At 45.6% G+C, this 14675-nt stretch overlaps 1 protein-coding gene across 2 annotated transcripts; it reads left to right on the top strand.

Moving 5' to 3' along the window:
* The first annotated feature begins 1364 nt into the window (after positions 1 to 1364).
* EIF4H (eukaryotic translation initiation factor 4H) lies at positions 1365 to 12937 on the top strand. Of its 2 annotated transcripts, XM_041463588.1 has the most exons (7): positions 1365 to 1498; positions 6833 to 7014; positions 7939 to 8003; positions 8112 to 8211; positions 8876 to 8941; positions 10791 to 10949; positions 11071 to 12937. In XM_041463588.1, exons 1-7 carry the CDS (start codon positions 1440 to 1442, stop codon positions 11205 to 11207), a joined length of 768 nt encoding a protein of 255 aa, XP_041319522.1. In that variant the 5' UTR covers positions 1365 to 1439; the 3' UTR covers positions 11208 to 12937. The 2 variants fall into 2 exon arrangements, with proteins under 2 accessions (XP_041319522.1, XP_041319521.1); XM_041463587.1 differs by lacking the exon at positions 8876 to 8941.
* Positions 12938 to 14675: the final 1738 nt, after the last annotated feature.

The following is a 14675-nucleotide window of genomic DNA, read 5'->3' as shown; positions in this document are numbered from 1 at the left end:
GCAGACCCCACCGGGCTTTTCACACCATTATTTATACTCAGTTCAGAGTTACTAACTTTCCAAGTACTGCCCATATATCGGGATTGATTAGTAATTTACAAGTTGTGTAACCTCAGCTAACTTCTACACATGCTGAGGGGAAGGGTCTTCACAGGGTCTTTAGAATTATAATGAACATAGATCAGCTATGGGATACATGGACCTTGAGTCTTCTTCTAAGTTAGCAAAGTATACACAGATGTGCACCAAAATCCGAATTTACTACATTCTTAATGCTCATTAGTTCCAGATGTCCTTGAGTAAGGGATGCTGACTGCTGCCTGCCCCACGGTTGGGTCTCCTTTCTTGCTGAAAATATGCAAAGATCTTACATTAAAGAACATTACTACTTAAGATAATTTTGACATATTCCACATTTTACAACAGCCCCGCGCCCCTCAGCGCCACGTTCCCTCCCTGGCCCCCAGCCCTGCTCCTCCACAGGACTCATTCCTCCTCCTGTGCCCTGCCCAGAGGGTTCCCGGCTTTCCCTCACCCCATTCCCATCTCTGAAGGGAGGCTGCGATCCAGGATCCAGGCAGGATCCTGTCCCCGCGGGGCTGGACCGGGACAGAGGGGCAAGGCGTGCGGGGTGAGCCGGGATCGGCAGCGCAGGGTCAGGGACACGAGCCGTGGGCATGGCTGGCTATCGTATGAGAATCGGTGGTGTGGTTTTATTAGAAAACGTTAAATTACGGCCTGGCAAAAGGAGACAAACCAGTTGGTACAAATGGTAATTATAAGGGCACTGTGAAGCTCTCGGGTACAGCCCGTTGTGATTATTTGCATTAAAATCCAGCACTATCCTCCAGCAGCCCTGTGAACACCGCGTGTTGCTGCCAGACACCCGCGGGAGTGCAGGGAATGACCCCGGGGCAGGATCCATCCCTGTGATCACTGTGCATGACTGTGACACCTGGAGCAGGATCCATTTCCATGAGCTCTGTGATCCCTGCCCGCAGCGACAGCGGGACGCTCGGGGAACGAGAGCCGCGGGCTGCCCTGTACGAGCACCGGAGTGTCCGACGCTCACCGCAGCGCCACCGCCGCGCAGCCCGGGCAGATCCCCGGGGGATCCCCCACAGACACCGGGCACATCCACGGGCAGATCCCCGGCAGATCCGGAGCAGATCCCCGGGCGGAGCCGCGGGTAAATCCCGCGCAGATCGCAGAGCAGACATCGACCGGATCCCCGGGCACGCCGCGACCCAGAGCCGACGGGAGCGAGCCGCGCCGGGCACCTCCCGACAGGCAGCAGCGCGGACAGCCCCGTCGGGGCGGGGAGCTGGAGGCAGGCACCGCGCGGGGCAGCCCCGGCCCGCGCGCCGCCGTATATAAGCGTTGCGGGGTCCTCGGGCGCGGTCCTGTCACGCTCGCACGGGGACGAGGCCGCGGCGGCGATGGCGGATTTCGATCCCTACGACGACCGGGCCTACAGCAGCTTCGGCGGCGGCCGCGGGTAAGCGGAGCCGGGGGCAGCACTCGGGGCTCCCCCCGTAGCTAGGACGGCAGCGGGGAGCAGTGGCTCCGGCCGGGCGAGGCGGGGGCGCGGCCGCGGGGCCCGGCCTGTCCCGCTCCGCGGGGATGGCGGGCGGGGGTTGCGGGACGGGGGCGCTGCCTCTGGGAACTGTTTGGGCTCGTTCTGCCCCCCGCCCGCCCTCCTCCGGGGCGGGGGGGTGCCCTTCCGCCGGCCCCGCTTTGTGGGCGGGGTGGGGGCTGCTCCTGGGGGGTCCCGGCCGTGCCCGCGCTGCTCCGGCCGGCGCCGCAGGATCCAGGGCCGGGCGGCTCGGCAGCGCCGGGAAGGGGCGGGAGGAAGAGGGTGTCGCTGTTCCCGCCGTCCCGGAGGCGAGTGGAGGGGGGATTTAGGGAGGTGCTGGGCCAGAGCCAAGGAAGGCCGTGAGGAGCTCGTGCGGGGCCGGGATGGGCGGAGGGAACGTCCCTGGAGGGCTGGAGCAGGGCCGGAGGCCGCTGTGCTGGCGGGACGAGACGCCCCCGGGAGCGGGCAGCGTTGTGGTGCCTGCGGCGGGAGGAAGTGGGAGGGCTTTGTGGTGTCTCCGCACGAGTAGCGCCGGGAGCTGCCGTCCTGCGTTATCCGGGGCTCCCGGTGCTGACTGCAAATCCCCGATCCTGAGCAATCGGGCTTGTCTCCGTCTCTTTGCTGAAGAGTGTTTAGGGGAGGAGCTACAGAGACAATAACTCGTAATTAGAAGTTTGTGTTAAATCAAGCTAGGAAGGTGCAATCAAACAATTGATTTTTTTTTTTTTTGGAGGTTGGTGCTGTTACAAGTTTCTCTGGAATAAAACAGTAGGCATAAATTTGTGGAATAAACTTCTTGATGAGCAAATCTTCCCAAGTGTGTTACTGTATAATCTAATCTTCCAGGGTGTATTTCCTGATCAAAAGTGTGTTCGTGTCCTTTTCTGCTCTTAGATAAATAACTTGGTTTCGTTTCAGACTCTTTAGGCAGCAGGGAGGAGCTGCTGGAGTTAGAACAGCAGTAAGTTTTTTTTTGTCTTTGGAAGGACTCTGCTACTTTAAGCTTTTCAAGCTCATTTTCATGCACCGATACCCTTTGTGTCTAATTCAGAGATGTCCCAGAGCAAACAGATGATGTAGCTGCTTGCATTTCTGTTGTTTTTATAAATTCTGTAACAAAATAACCATGCCAGCAGCCTAAAGTGATACTTGACTCACTATAAACTCAGCTATTGCTGCACAGTGTATCTAGTCAGTGTAGGCAAATTCTGTGAAGGAATGAAATGCCAGGTAAAATGTTATTCAGGTTCCTGTGAGAGAGCTTAAATTTGCTGTCAGGGAAGATGTGGATCCTTGCTTGGTAAACTGAAGGCATCCTGCAAATTATTAGATGTCTTTACAGATAAGAAAGTGTACTTATTCTAATTTCCCTGCAGTTCTAAACATCAGATACTACTGATATTAGAGTCCAATGTATACTTCTATCTAATTTATTATAACTATCAAGTTACTAATAGCTAACTCACAATTTAGTCTCTGTGTACATTGTGTGAACTGTAGTGAAAACATGACTGTTCTTGAAGGTTCTGATTCAAGAATCCCATGTTAATTTGAAGTGGCTCCTGCTCATTTTTAGGTGCTCTAGGACTGCAGGAATAGTGTAACCTCAGCTGAGGTGTAGTAGTTTTTGTGGAAGTTGCATTTTGCATAACCTTTGGTGTACATACCAAGTGAGCACAGGATTTCAGTGTGGCAGATGGGAAATCAGTGCCCAGCAGGTTCTAATGTATGGAAGTTATCTGCCTCTTTCTCATAATCCTCACAATGGTGAGGAAGAGCATCAAGATATGAGTGGTGTGATGAGATGGGATTTGCTACACCTGAGATGTTCAGTGATGCACTGACTAAAAGCTGAATCATAACATTAGGGGATATTATGAAGTCACTTAAAGAAATCACTTTATTCCTGGTGAAGAATGTGATGCTGACATAAATTACAAAAGGCTTACTATAAGCTTTTTGGAAAGTCTTTTGGAGCCCAAAATTTGACAGGAAGACCTGTAGGTAAGTATACCAAGGCCTAGTTGAAACTGAAACTGTCTGTGGAGCTTCTCAGAGTTGAAAGAAGGGGAGTGTTTACCACTCCTAACTCACTGCTAGGCTGTTTATTTAGGTGTGGCTTGAAGTGCTGGGCACCCTACTAAAGGTTGAGATTCACCTGCTGAGGTGCTGCACAGTGAAAATGGGGAGTTAGTCCTTGTGCTTCTGGCAGCTTGGGTCCTCTGGCTTACCCATCTAGCTGTAAAGGTATCTCCTCATTTTTAGGCTTGGGTAAGCATTTTGCTGAAGACATCTGATGCTTACTCCAGACATGTCCTGGGTTGCTTGAATAAATTGGGTTTGAATTTGGTGCTGTGGTCCTGGAGGGTTGGCACTGCCATCCTGCTAATCCTTGTGCTCCCCCAGAAAAGCTCTGATGTCAGAACCCAGGGTAGGCTATTGTCTCTCTGCTGTGCAAAAGGCAAATACTGAGCTTTGATCTCTGGGGAAAGGCTATTTAACTCAGATATTGGCTTTCAAAGTAGCCTTCATTTTGAACTTCTGGCAGATCTTTTCTGGAAACCTAACTGAACTTTGCATAAGAGTAGCTTTAAAATTGGAGTTGGGTTGTTTTCTACCCAGTATGGCCAAAGTAATTAACTCAGCTCACCAAAGTTCAGTTATGGGGATGTTGTTAGAAGCAAGCTTTCCTCTTCAGCATTCTGCTTTTTTTTTTTTTTTTTCTGACAAGGAAATCAAGCCATGTCTTTCAGATTCTCACAGTAAGATGACATAATAATTATTACTTAATTGTGTCTAAGCAGAAGTTTGGAGTGGGAAGTGCAGATATTCATTCAGAACTCTGTTTGCCTAGTTCAGTTGTGTTTTCAATTATTGTTTTACTTTTGTCCTACTTTGTTGCAAATGAGAGAATCTTCTTCCAATCTCATTGTTTGGTTACTGAAGTCAGCCCTTTTATTTCACTGTTTCAGTGTTGGAAAAAAATGTAGGGAAGTACAGAAACAATTTCTGTTGCTATACCTGAGTTCTGTAAGAAACTTGGTTTGAAACTCAGTTATTGATCATTCCTGTTCTTCAAATGGAAACGAAATACCAAAGGTATAGTTATATATTTGATAAACAAAGCCTTAATATCAAATTGGAGAGGAATATTTAATTTTCTGGCTTTAAAATCAGTCTGGATTGCACAATAGGGCATGGATTTCCACATATGCAGCCCGTGAAGTTCTGGTGCACTGTGGTAGAAAGGAGGTTTGTCTGTAGCACAGAAAATCCTTTTGGGGATTGAGAGTGTGGTCTTAGAAGTGGCTGAAATGGAGCTGAGTGGAGGTTGCTGAAGGAAGTTGTAGTTCCAGCCCTTGTTCCCCTTCTCATTCCTAGCTTGGCAAAGTGCTCCTTGCAGCTGTCCTGCACCTTGTTGGTCTGGCCGTGGACTCAACTCCAGGCCAGGTTTTTAGGTGACTGGCAGCTCAGGGAATGTCCTGACAATATGTACAAGGAGAGAATGCTCATTTGAAACTCAATTCTGATGTTCCTGGAGGATTTAAACATGAAGATTTTCTTTTTTGGATGCTGGTGTGTTAATAGCTGTTCCTAATGCTGTAAATGATAAATGAGGACAAAGGCACAGAACTGATTCTATGTATTATGGGATTATTTAGAACAGCAACTCAGCTTTCTTGGAGTTCCTCCTTAAAACCCAGTCTTCAAGTAATTCAAAACTATTTCAGCTTTAGTTCTCCAGTATGTTTTTGACTTGTTAATGAGACAAAGGCAGATGAGGAATATTGTCAAAAATGCTAAAATGCAAACCTGGGTGGACTCTAATTAAAGATATGTAGATTGTGGTTCAAGTAGATTTAGCAGCATGTTGATAGTGGTGGTGACAAATGATTCCTGCATGGAGCTGCTAAATAAGGCACAAATGACAGGCTGACCTAGGAAGTTTTAAGGAATCTTATTCAAGCTTAATGCATTATCTGATTCATTAGTAGTAAAATATTTATTCTTGAATGAAAAAAATACTGTCAAGGACCTTGCTGACCCAATGGATTTTTTTTGACTGCATGCAACCAACCAGAATAAAATGAAATTATGAAATTATTTGACCTTCTGGGTTTTAGGAAGGACTCTGCAGCTATTTAATTGGTCCATGTCAGATTGGCAAATCCTGCTTTGGTACAGCTTGTGTTCCACCGTGGTTTTAAATGCACGGGGAGCCTCAGGGAAGGGGAACAGACACAAGCAAAGCCCAGTAGAAGGAAGGTGATAAAGGGAAGATAGACAGAGTAGTAAGTAGATATTTCAAGTAAAGGTCAGAAATTGCTTATGTGGGACAAATGGTGTTGGAACCAGTGGCATCCTATAGTCTGGGAGCTTTGACTTCAGGTTGCCTTGTACATACCTTGCTCTCTGTACAGAAATTCCAAGTTGGCTTTTGAAGATCGGGCTCTGCAGGAAGTTCACACAGATGTGTCACATTAGTAAAGAATTTATCTGGTACAATTTAATTCCTCAGCGTGCAGTGCCAAGAGTTTCACTGGTACTGAGGGACAAGAGAGGAAAAGACCACGCAGTTTACCTCTGTAGTTCACAAGACAAAAGAAGTAAGCATCCAGAGAGCACGTGGTTTTTTTCTGCCTCAGAACCCCTTGTTCAACCAAATTTATTTGGTGTTCAGTTCAAAGCATTCCAGTCCAGATATCCAATAATTATGGCCACAGCTTCAGACCTAGGTGAAGGTCTTTCTCTTAAGTTAAATGTTGCTGAGATAATTCAGATGATTCTGGAGTGGATGTTGGTAATATGCTCTTTAGTTAAAAGCATTGGGTCCAGCTTAATTTCCAGATAAGCTGACAAACCTGTGCCATACAAGTGTTTGTTCATTGCCATAAATTATTCTTAAAATCGATTCCAAGATGGGGTTTTTTAGAGGTAGTGGTTTTGAGCAGGGGACATCCGAGGTGACCTTATGTTGCTTTCCTTAATGAATTGTGGGTTAAAAAGTTCATTCATCACTTCATTAATGAATTCACCTGGTAATGCATTCAGTTTCCCACTGAAGTACTGCATCAGGTAATACTGGAAAGTACTACACCAGCAGTTCAGGTGGCAGGTATAAGCAAAAGGGTAGAAAAACTGCCCAAAGCTGCGGGAAGATGGACTTGCAGCTAAACACAGCACCTGGGCAGGGCTGTGGGCAGCACTGTGGCTGTGCTGGGAGCAGCTCCAGAGGCACTGTGCTTTTTCCAACAGGTCTCGTGGTGGTGGCCTTGGTTCCCGCAGAAATAAAGAGCTGCCAACAGAACCCCCTTTCACAGCTTATGTGGGAAATCTGCCCTTCAACACTGTCCAAGGAGACATAGATGCCATTTTCAAGGATCTCAGCATAAGGAGCGTACGACTAGTCAGAGACAAGGAAACAGACAAATTTAAAGGTGAGTGTTCAGAGCTCTTTGGTGGTAGATGAAAAATTAGTAGGAAAGAAAGTCACTTTAAAAGGGAATTTCAGTCTAAAGCACAGTTTTCTGCTTTGATGTTGACTTATGAAGGTTTTCCTATTCACTGATTTGTGTAAGTGTATCATTTGAATGAGAGTCACTGTTTCATCATCCTGAGATACAGAGTAACCTGAGTGAGGAGTCAGTATTTGCCCTGATATAAAAACGTCTCAAACCTTGTCTGGTATGAATACTACCAGAGCTGACCCACTTAAATCCTATGACCTTAAGTATTAAGTAATTCCTTTACATCAGAAGACTCTCATTGCTTCAGCTCTTGTCCTTTTTTAGTAGACAGGGAGAAAAAGCTAGTAGATGACCCATTCAGGCAGTTGTTTTAGAGGATGCAAATTCAACTGCTATGGGAATTGTGTGGTGGAAATGGACTGTATTTGTAAGTTACTTTAAGGGATGGAAAATGTTTACCTTGGATAACAGAGGGCCTTTGAAAAGGAGTAAATCCACTAAATGATGTGATTACACAAAATCACACTGCTGACCACATAAGTATTTCACCTTCTTATTTTAAAAACTCTAGGAATGAAGTGCCAATATTCAGCTCAATAACTGTCTGAAGGCATAGATCAGATCTAATCTATAATGAGAACTCTGTGAAAAAAAGAATTAGGCTCTTGCCATTCAGAGTCCCCAGAGTTCTGTTTCAGGATTTGCCCCATCATTAACAGGTGCAGGTAGACGTGTTCATTGTTGATGATGATTGTTTTCTAAGCCATGTGCATGTTGTATGTGCACATCCCAACTCATGTTTAAAAGAGAAGGAAGCTATTAGCAGGCATGCAGGAGGATAGCCTCTTAAAAGGCCTTTTAAAGTGCTATTAACTTGAGATGTGTTTCTTACAGGATTTTGTTACGTAGAGTTCGATGAGGTGGAGTCACTCAAAGAAGCTCTTACATACGATGGTGCAGTAAGTACACTTGCAGTTAATTTGTGAAATCAAAAACAAGCATAAGTCTCAAACTCTTTGGCAGCCCTTTTGATACATCCTGAACAGATTCTCCCCTTGATTTAACAGCTTTTGGGTGACCGATCACTCCGAGTGGACATAGCAGAAGGCAGGAAACAGGATAAAGGTGGCTTTGGCTTCAGAAAAGGTGGCGGGCCTGATGACAGAGGTGACTTCCATTTTTCTAAGTAGCTTCTTAAATATGATGGTCATAGTTATGGCTTCTGGTGCTGACTAATGCTAAGACAAGGCATGCAAGTGAACATGAAGATGATATTGAAAGGTGAAATTTTGTATGTAAATATGTACGTGTTTCTAACTAGCTGCTGCTGCCGCTCCTGAGGTGTCTGAAATTCAGCTGTGCTTTGTGTCCAAAGGCTGGATGTGTTGTCACTCCTAACCCAGGAAGTGAGACCAATACCCCTACTGATGTGTTGTGTCTTGCAGAGGACAGTCATAAGCCCAACAGTCTGATCTGCTACTATTTTATGATGATGTATGAAAAGTGAGTAAGCACATGTAGACAAGTGCTAATTTTGGAGTATGTCTCTTGTTCCAGAGTAAAAATGTTCTTGCCTGTAGTTGAAGGTTGGTTGAACCAGACTCCCCAGAGGTTTCCATTGAATGTGTACTAAAGAAACTTTTCTGGCCACTTATTCTTGGTAAACTTTGACTGTTTGTTCCTGTGCAATGGAACTTGGTTGTACCAAAAGAAAAGGATTTTCCAGCAGCATGACTTTGAATATTGAAGGACTGAGACATTGGTTTGGTATTCCCTTGCTCAGTCTTTCCCACAGCTTCAGACTTGAACACAATTGTGGCTTTTTTCCTAGGAATGGGAGGAGGTTCCAGAGAATCCAGAGGAGGTGGATGGGATTCCAGAGATGACTTCAATTCTGGTATCAGTATTAACACTTATACAGATAGGAAGCCTAAAAGGCACTGAAATGTTTTCATTTTCATTTGTCACCATTACTGGTTTGATTGAATCTACTGTATGTACCGACTTTGGACATCCTGCAGCTGTGATGGGATTCCTCATGGGAAATCTTCCATTGCCATGAGAGGAAATTGTCTCAATAGAAAATTCTATGAAACAAGCGCAAATGACAGAATTCTTGTCCAGATATAGCCTATGGGTGACTGTTTTAAGCATTTCTCAAGCATACAACTAAGTAAATTTCTGAATAGTAGCAGAAACAGACAAATCATGTAGGAAGGCTGATGCTCTGTCAGAGCAGAGGCTTTCATCTTCTCAAGGAGATGTGTTATCATTATATGTGTGTCCTTGGAGTAACTGACTTCTCCACAGTCAGATTAGTGTACCAAAGCACTTGTAAATGCAAAATGTTCCTAAACTTTTAGACCTGCTTTGGTAATGCAGCTGCAGCAAGTGACTGAGCTTGCTGAGTGGAAGGTAGTGAGCTGGGCTTGCTCTTAACTTCCAGTCAGTTCCAGCTATTAGAATGCAAGGTGGTATTAACACAATTGCTTTTGTCCTCTGAACTCATGGGTTTGGTCCATTTTCTGATGGAGAGACGCTGGCAAGTATGACTTTGCAATGTCTGGTCTCTGCGTGAGTGGAATGAAGGATGCAGGAGAAGCAAAGTGTGTCCTTGCCCCCAGCATGGATTGGAGCATGGTGCTGGAGAGAGGAGCTTGCTGCAGTGCTGCGCTTAACCTGCCTTTGGAGCTAAGCATTCTGTGTCACAGCTTCATACCTTCTTTGGCAGCTTCTCCAAATGTGGATGCATTTTGGCCTGTTAAATGCTGGATGAGTGATTCGTGAGCCAGAAGTTTAGCATTTCAGTCTTAGCTGCTACGGAAGCTTTTCTTCTCAGGTTGTACAGCCTTGCTCTAGATCAAGTCTTTAAAGATGGCTTGTTTGGCACTGAAGTAAGTAAGGGACAGCTCTGCAACTCTGCCAAATACTGAAGTGGAAAGGAAAACCTCAGTTGGGAACCGAACAACTTTCTCTTCTAGGCAGCTTCTGAAAATCTGAGTGTATTCCCTTTCTGTATGCTGATAGCCTGAAGTCTCCTCCTCCCACTGAAATGCAGGCAGTGGGGGCTTGGAGAGATACTCAAGGGTAGTCACTGGTACGGACTGGAACTCTGGTCAGTGACAGATAGTTCTTGATTTACTTTTTTTTGGTGATACATAAACTGAAGAAATGAAGTCAGTTTAAAGTCTGATTTCCCCCCCCCACCCCTTTAATTAATTTAGTAAATGCCTGGTCAGTTTATAGTACAGCTAAACAGCCCTGGGGTTTTACTCTGTTTTATAATTGTATTTCACTACTCCCCAGCTATTTTCTAATTTGCTCCTGTGGATTTCATGCTAAGGCTGTAGCCAGTGTGATGATCTGGCTATGGAAGTACTCTGAGTACTGTCTGAGTACTTCTCTGTAGTGCTGTCTCTCAACTCAGCTAATGATGTTAAACTCAAGTTTCAGCCAAGGTTCATATTTTAAACTCACTTGACCCACTCTCCAACACTCCAATAAGCCTGTAAGTGGATAAAGCACTTTCTGAACTTGGCATAGTATATGTGGTTTCAGATGGAACCTGAACAACTCTTCCAGAAGGTGCCAGAGCTCTGTGAAACAATCTGTCTGCAGACAAAGGCTCTCAGTGCACCACTTTGGACTGACAGCAGTGACTAGCAAGGTTTTCCAGTCATCCAGATAAATCTAGATTAAATACATTGCAAAAGATGCTCTTTAAATTCACTGTCTTGCACCTTCAGGATTCAAAGATGATGACTTCTTGGGAGGTCGGGGAAGAGGAACCCGCCCTGGAGACCGGCGGCCACCAGGTGCCTCCATGGGAAGTGGTGGCACTGGTCGCTTCAGAGATGGGCCTCCCCTTCGTGGGTCTTCCATGGACTTCAGAGAGCCAACAGAAGGTAAACTCCTCCTGCGTGTGGTTTGCTCTTCCTCTGCAAAGGAGGCTCCTGGTTTCATTGTCAGGTTAAAGCTCCTGCCCTTCCCGGGCAGATCTCACCAGTGGAATGTTTTCCCTTTCAGAGGAAAGAGCACAGCGACCCCGACTCCAGCTCAAACCTCGAACAGTCGATACTCCCCTCAATCAAGTAGCCAATCCAAACTCTGCGATCTTTGGAGGAGCCAAGCCCCGGGAGGAAGTAGTAAAAGAACACGACTGAGTTTGGGGTTGAGAGGGAATGGGGAGGCGGGAGAAAAAGCAAGACAGTACAGAGTGACTAGCTCTGCTGGAATGTCAACCCTGCAGTTTACCATTCCTGCCATCTGGTATTTGTCCTCTTTGAAACCGAAAACACAGAGCTTGTGAATGCATGTCAGCTGTTAACAAGTGGTTTTTAGTACGTTCTTGGCTTTGCTGTATCTAGTGCCTGCTTTGTGCTGAGTTTCCCTCTTCTGTTTCCTTCCAAGCAGCACAGTTGCCAGTAGATAAGGCAGTGTGGCTGCTTCCACGAGTGTGGAGGTCTCTGGACAAAGGTGCTGCTTCACTTCTTCCTTTCTGGGTTTGTTTTACTTTAGAAGCACAGGTTAGACTTAGTTATTTCCCTGTATTGTTTCCTTTTACTTCCTCAGTGTTCCTCTTCTGACTTGCATGTCTCGTTCTGTATTGCTGTGGCTCTGAAGAGGAAAACTGAAGAGTCCAGATGAGTTGAACAGAAATTTACAGTTCTAACCAAGTAGTGAAATACCATTTATGACAATTGGTGATAGTCACTGTTCACAGCAGAGCCCCTTATTAAACTAAGGGGGGCAGCTGCCCTTTCACATGGGTTGCCAGGAAGGATCAATTTAATGGATGCCTTGCCTGACAAGCCTGGTGAATAGCTGGTGGAATCAGTATGGATAAAGCTTCTGCCAGCAGCCTCTTCCTGCTGGCTCTTGACTTCCAAATGGTATGATGCTACTACAACTCTGAGCTCAAGGTTAGTGCTGCAAAGCCATGCCTGTTTGAGCACAACTGCTCACTGGCTCTTTCTGCTTACTTTTTTGGGTTTTACATGTTTGCTAAATTTTTAAATGAAGTTTCTACAAATAAAATTGACTTTTTTATTTTTGTTGAAGGAGTGTATACTTTGCCATGCAGTATTTGATCGTCACTATCCCCTGTATTTCTTTGCCCAGTGGGGTACAGTTTTAGGACCTCAGCTTTCAGAAAACCTTGAAAATGGGCAGATTAGTAATCTTTCTGCTATAGATTCTCATGTAGAAGTTTGGGTAAAAAGCATCTCTTGTTACTACACCTCTCTTCCCTTGAAATGTTTCGTGTCAGTGCTGTGTGGGAGGAGGGAGGGGAGGCTGGAGCAAAAGGAGAAGTCATTAATTTTGAAAACCAAAACCTGGTTCTACCACACTGAAGTTTGGACATGTCCAGTGTATGGGAAAAGCTTGGGCCCCTATTGCCAGTGCTGAGAGCCTTCAGATAAACCAGCCAGCACCCCAGAGTCCTTACAAGAGGAGGTTGGAAGCACGGCTGCCCCACTACCAGCACCACTGCTAGTGATGAATTTCTTCCCTAAGGTTCCCTTTGTAAGTCAGAGTCCCAGCAATTTACAGAACTACTCTTTCCTTCTTTCTGCCTTTCACTTAATCTGCTTCTGAGATAAGAACCATTTGTCTAACACTAATACTTAATTTAAGACAGACATGCATTTGTGTGGTTGTATTCCAAACCAATAATTGATCTATTTACATCTTCAATGTGGAAAAGATTTTAAGAACAAATTCCCATATAAAAAACTCACTTCTAGTCAAGACAGTTGACTTTTAAATGTAAAAACAAAGGAAAAAAAAAAGAATTCCAAACACTTAGCACATTCTGCTTCATAACAAAATAAATTTATGGATATGGTATTTTGTGAATGATCTTTTAAATAAAAGAAAACATTAAGTAATATTTAACATTGGTCTTTATTTGAGTCTACCATGTTTTTCCCCCCCTCAGTTTTCAAATATTGTGTTAATTTGTCCCATTCTGATACTAAATAAGGGGGGGAAGAGGAAAAGATAAAGGGGAGGAATCTAATCTAAAGAGTGCTGGAAGAGTGAAGTAAAAATTAATTATGTGTGAAAATGAGCCAACTTTTTTGTCCTGTGACTTCAGTGTCACTTGAGTGCATTGCTAAGGCTGCCAGGTGGGATCTGGAATTCCTGCAGCTTGCAGGTGGTGCAGCTGATCAGGCTGTGCTCCTCCAGGTGGGTGCTGCTGCCCTGTGGCTGGCACCAGGCAGGATGTGTGCTCCCAGTGTGAGTGCTGAGACAGTAAATGGATCAACTGCTGCTGTTCTGCCAACTTCCTCCAACCTTTTCCAAGTGACCCGTTTCCCACTAGGCATCGTGGTTAAGGAGGCTGCTGCCCTGGGGCTGTGGCTGTGCTTTAATGTACTGCAGGGCAAGTTGAAAGAGGTAGAGCCATGTTTTTATTGAGGAAATGAGCTCTGACCTCCCTGCTGGTTTTACTGCTTTCCATAGCCTGAAAGGATGGGAAGTGTTCCTCCTTCCAGCTACTCAGTCCACCCTCTCTTAGCACAGCTTGAGCAGAGTCCCAGTCCTGAGCTGGAGCTGGCTGTGCCAGCCCCTGGCTGTCCTGCCTGTCACCCTGAGGAGTGTGGAAGGGCAGGGCTGGGTGAGAGTTGTCCCCTGCGGCTCTTGCCACACTTACCCTCAGCTGCTCTGTCAAACTGGTGCTGCTGGAAGCAGGGATTTCATCAGTGCATGGAGAAAAGGAGCCCTGATGAGTGAGAGAGGTGGCAAATGGGTCATCTTAGTTCTAGATGGCTTTTTCTATATCTGCTAATGCTGGTTTGGTTAACGGCTCCCCACTAGTGAATGCAGCCTGATCCCAAAATCATTGTGTCATCTTTTTTAAATAATTTTTCATTTGCAAATATTCATGCATTGCCTGGTTTCTTTGGAGCATCCCACTGTGCTTCCTATTTGGCTCAGGGTCAGACTCCTCCAGTCCTTTTTCTTTCCCTCCTTCAAAAACTCAGTGGATGAACATTTTCCTATACAGAAGCTTATCAAACCAGCTTTTGTCAACAGTTAACACAACTATATTTAATAGATGGATGTGGCATTTAAATTTTGTAGGAGGAAGCAAGATTACTTTCTTCCCAACCTACCAGGAAAAGCAGTTGAGGTTTAACCTGTGATGCTTAACTTTACCTGCTGCTTAAAGCTAAGCCTGGCATGGCAAAGCCCAGACTGAGGAGGTACCAGCAGTGTAGCAAAGGGATCATTCACTTCGTGGCTATTCATGCTTTCACTGAGTTATTTCTGGTAGCTGTGCAGGGCTTTCTTCCAGCTTAAACTTAGAAAAATAAACACAACTGAAGGCAGGAAGGCACCAGGCAGGTTTTGGAACTGAAACAGAGTTTGCTTTGCTACTGTAGGAAGTTTTGTAGGAAGGTTTGCCATGTTCCTCCAGTTTGGTTGCAAGTGGGGAAGGTGGGAGTCTGGAAGAGCTGTTGGACACTGCAGTGGACAGTAGCGTTAAATGTGCTGCAAAAGTCTGCTGTCAACCACCAAAAAATAACCCCCACTGAGCTCCTGAGCCCAGGAATGCCCTTGGGAGAGCTCATCCCAGTCCTCAGGGCAGCACCCAGTGCTGGCACAGGTGTGTTGCCAACTCA

This window comes from Pyrgilauda ruficollis, unplaced genomic scaffold, assembly GCF_017590135.1.
Source record: "Pyrgilauda ruficollis isolate IOZ18807 unplaced genomic scaffold, ASM1759013v1 scaffold168, whole genome shotgun sequence".
NCBI lineage: Eukaryota > Metazoa > Chordata > Aves > Passeriformes > Passeridae > Pyrgilauda > Pyrgilauda ruficollis.
This window is presented reverse-complemented; position numbering and strand designations above follow the sequence as displayed.

Coding starts and splice junctions, on each gene's coding strand:
- EIF4H (XM_041463588.1), top strand. CDS start 1,440: ATGGCGGATTTCGATCCCTACGACGACCGGGCCTACAGCAGCTTCGGC. Junction 7,015..7,938: donor GGAAACAGACAAATTTAAAG/GTGAGTGTTCAG, acceptor TGTTTCTTACAG/GATTTTGTTACGTAGAGTTC. Junction 8,212..8,875: donor TGGCGGGCCTGATGACAGAG/GTGACTTCCATT, acceptor CTTTTTTCCTAG/GAATGGGAGGAGGTTCCAGA.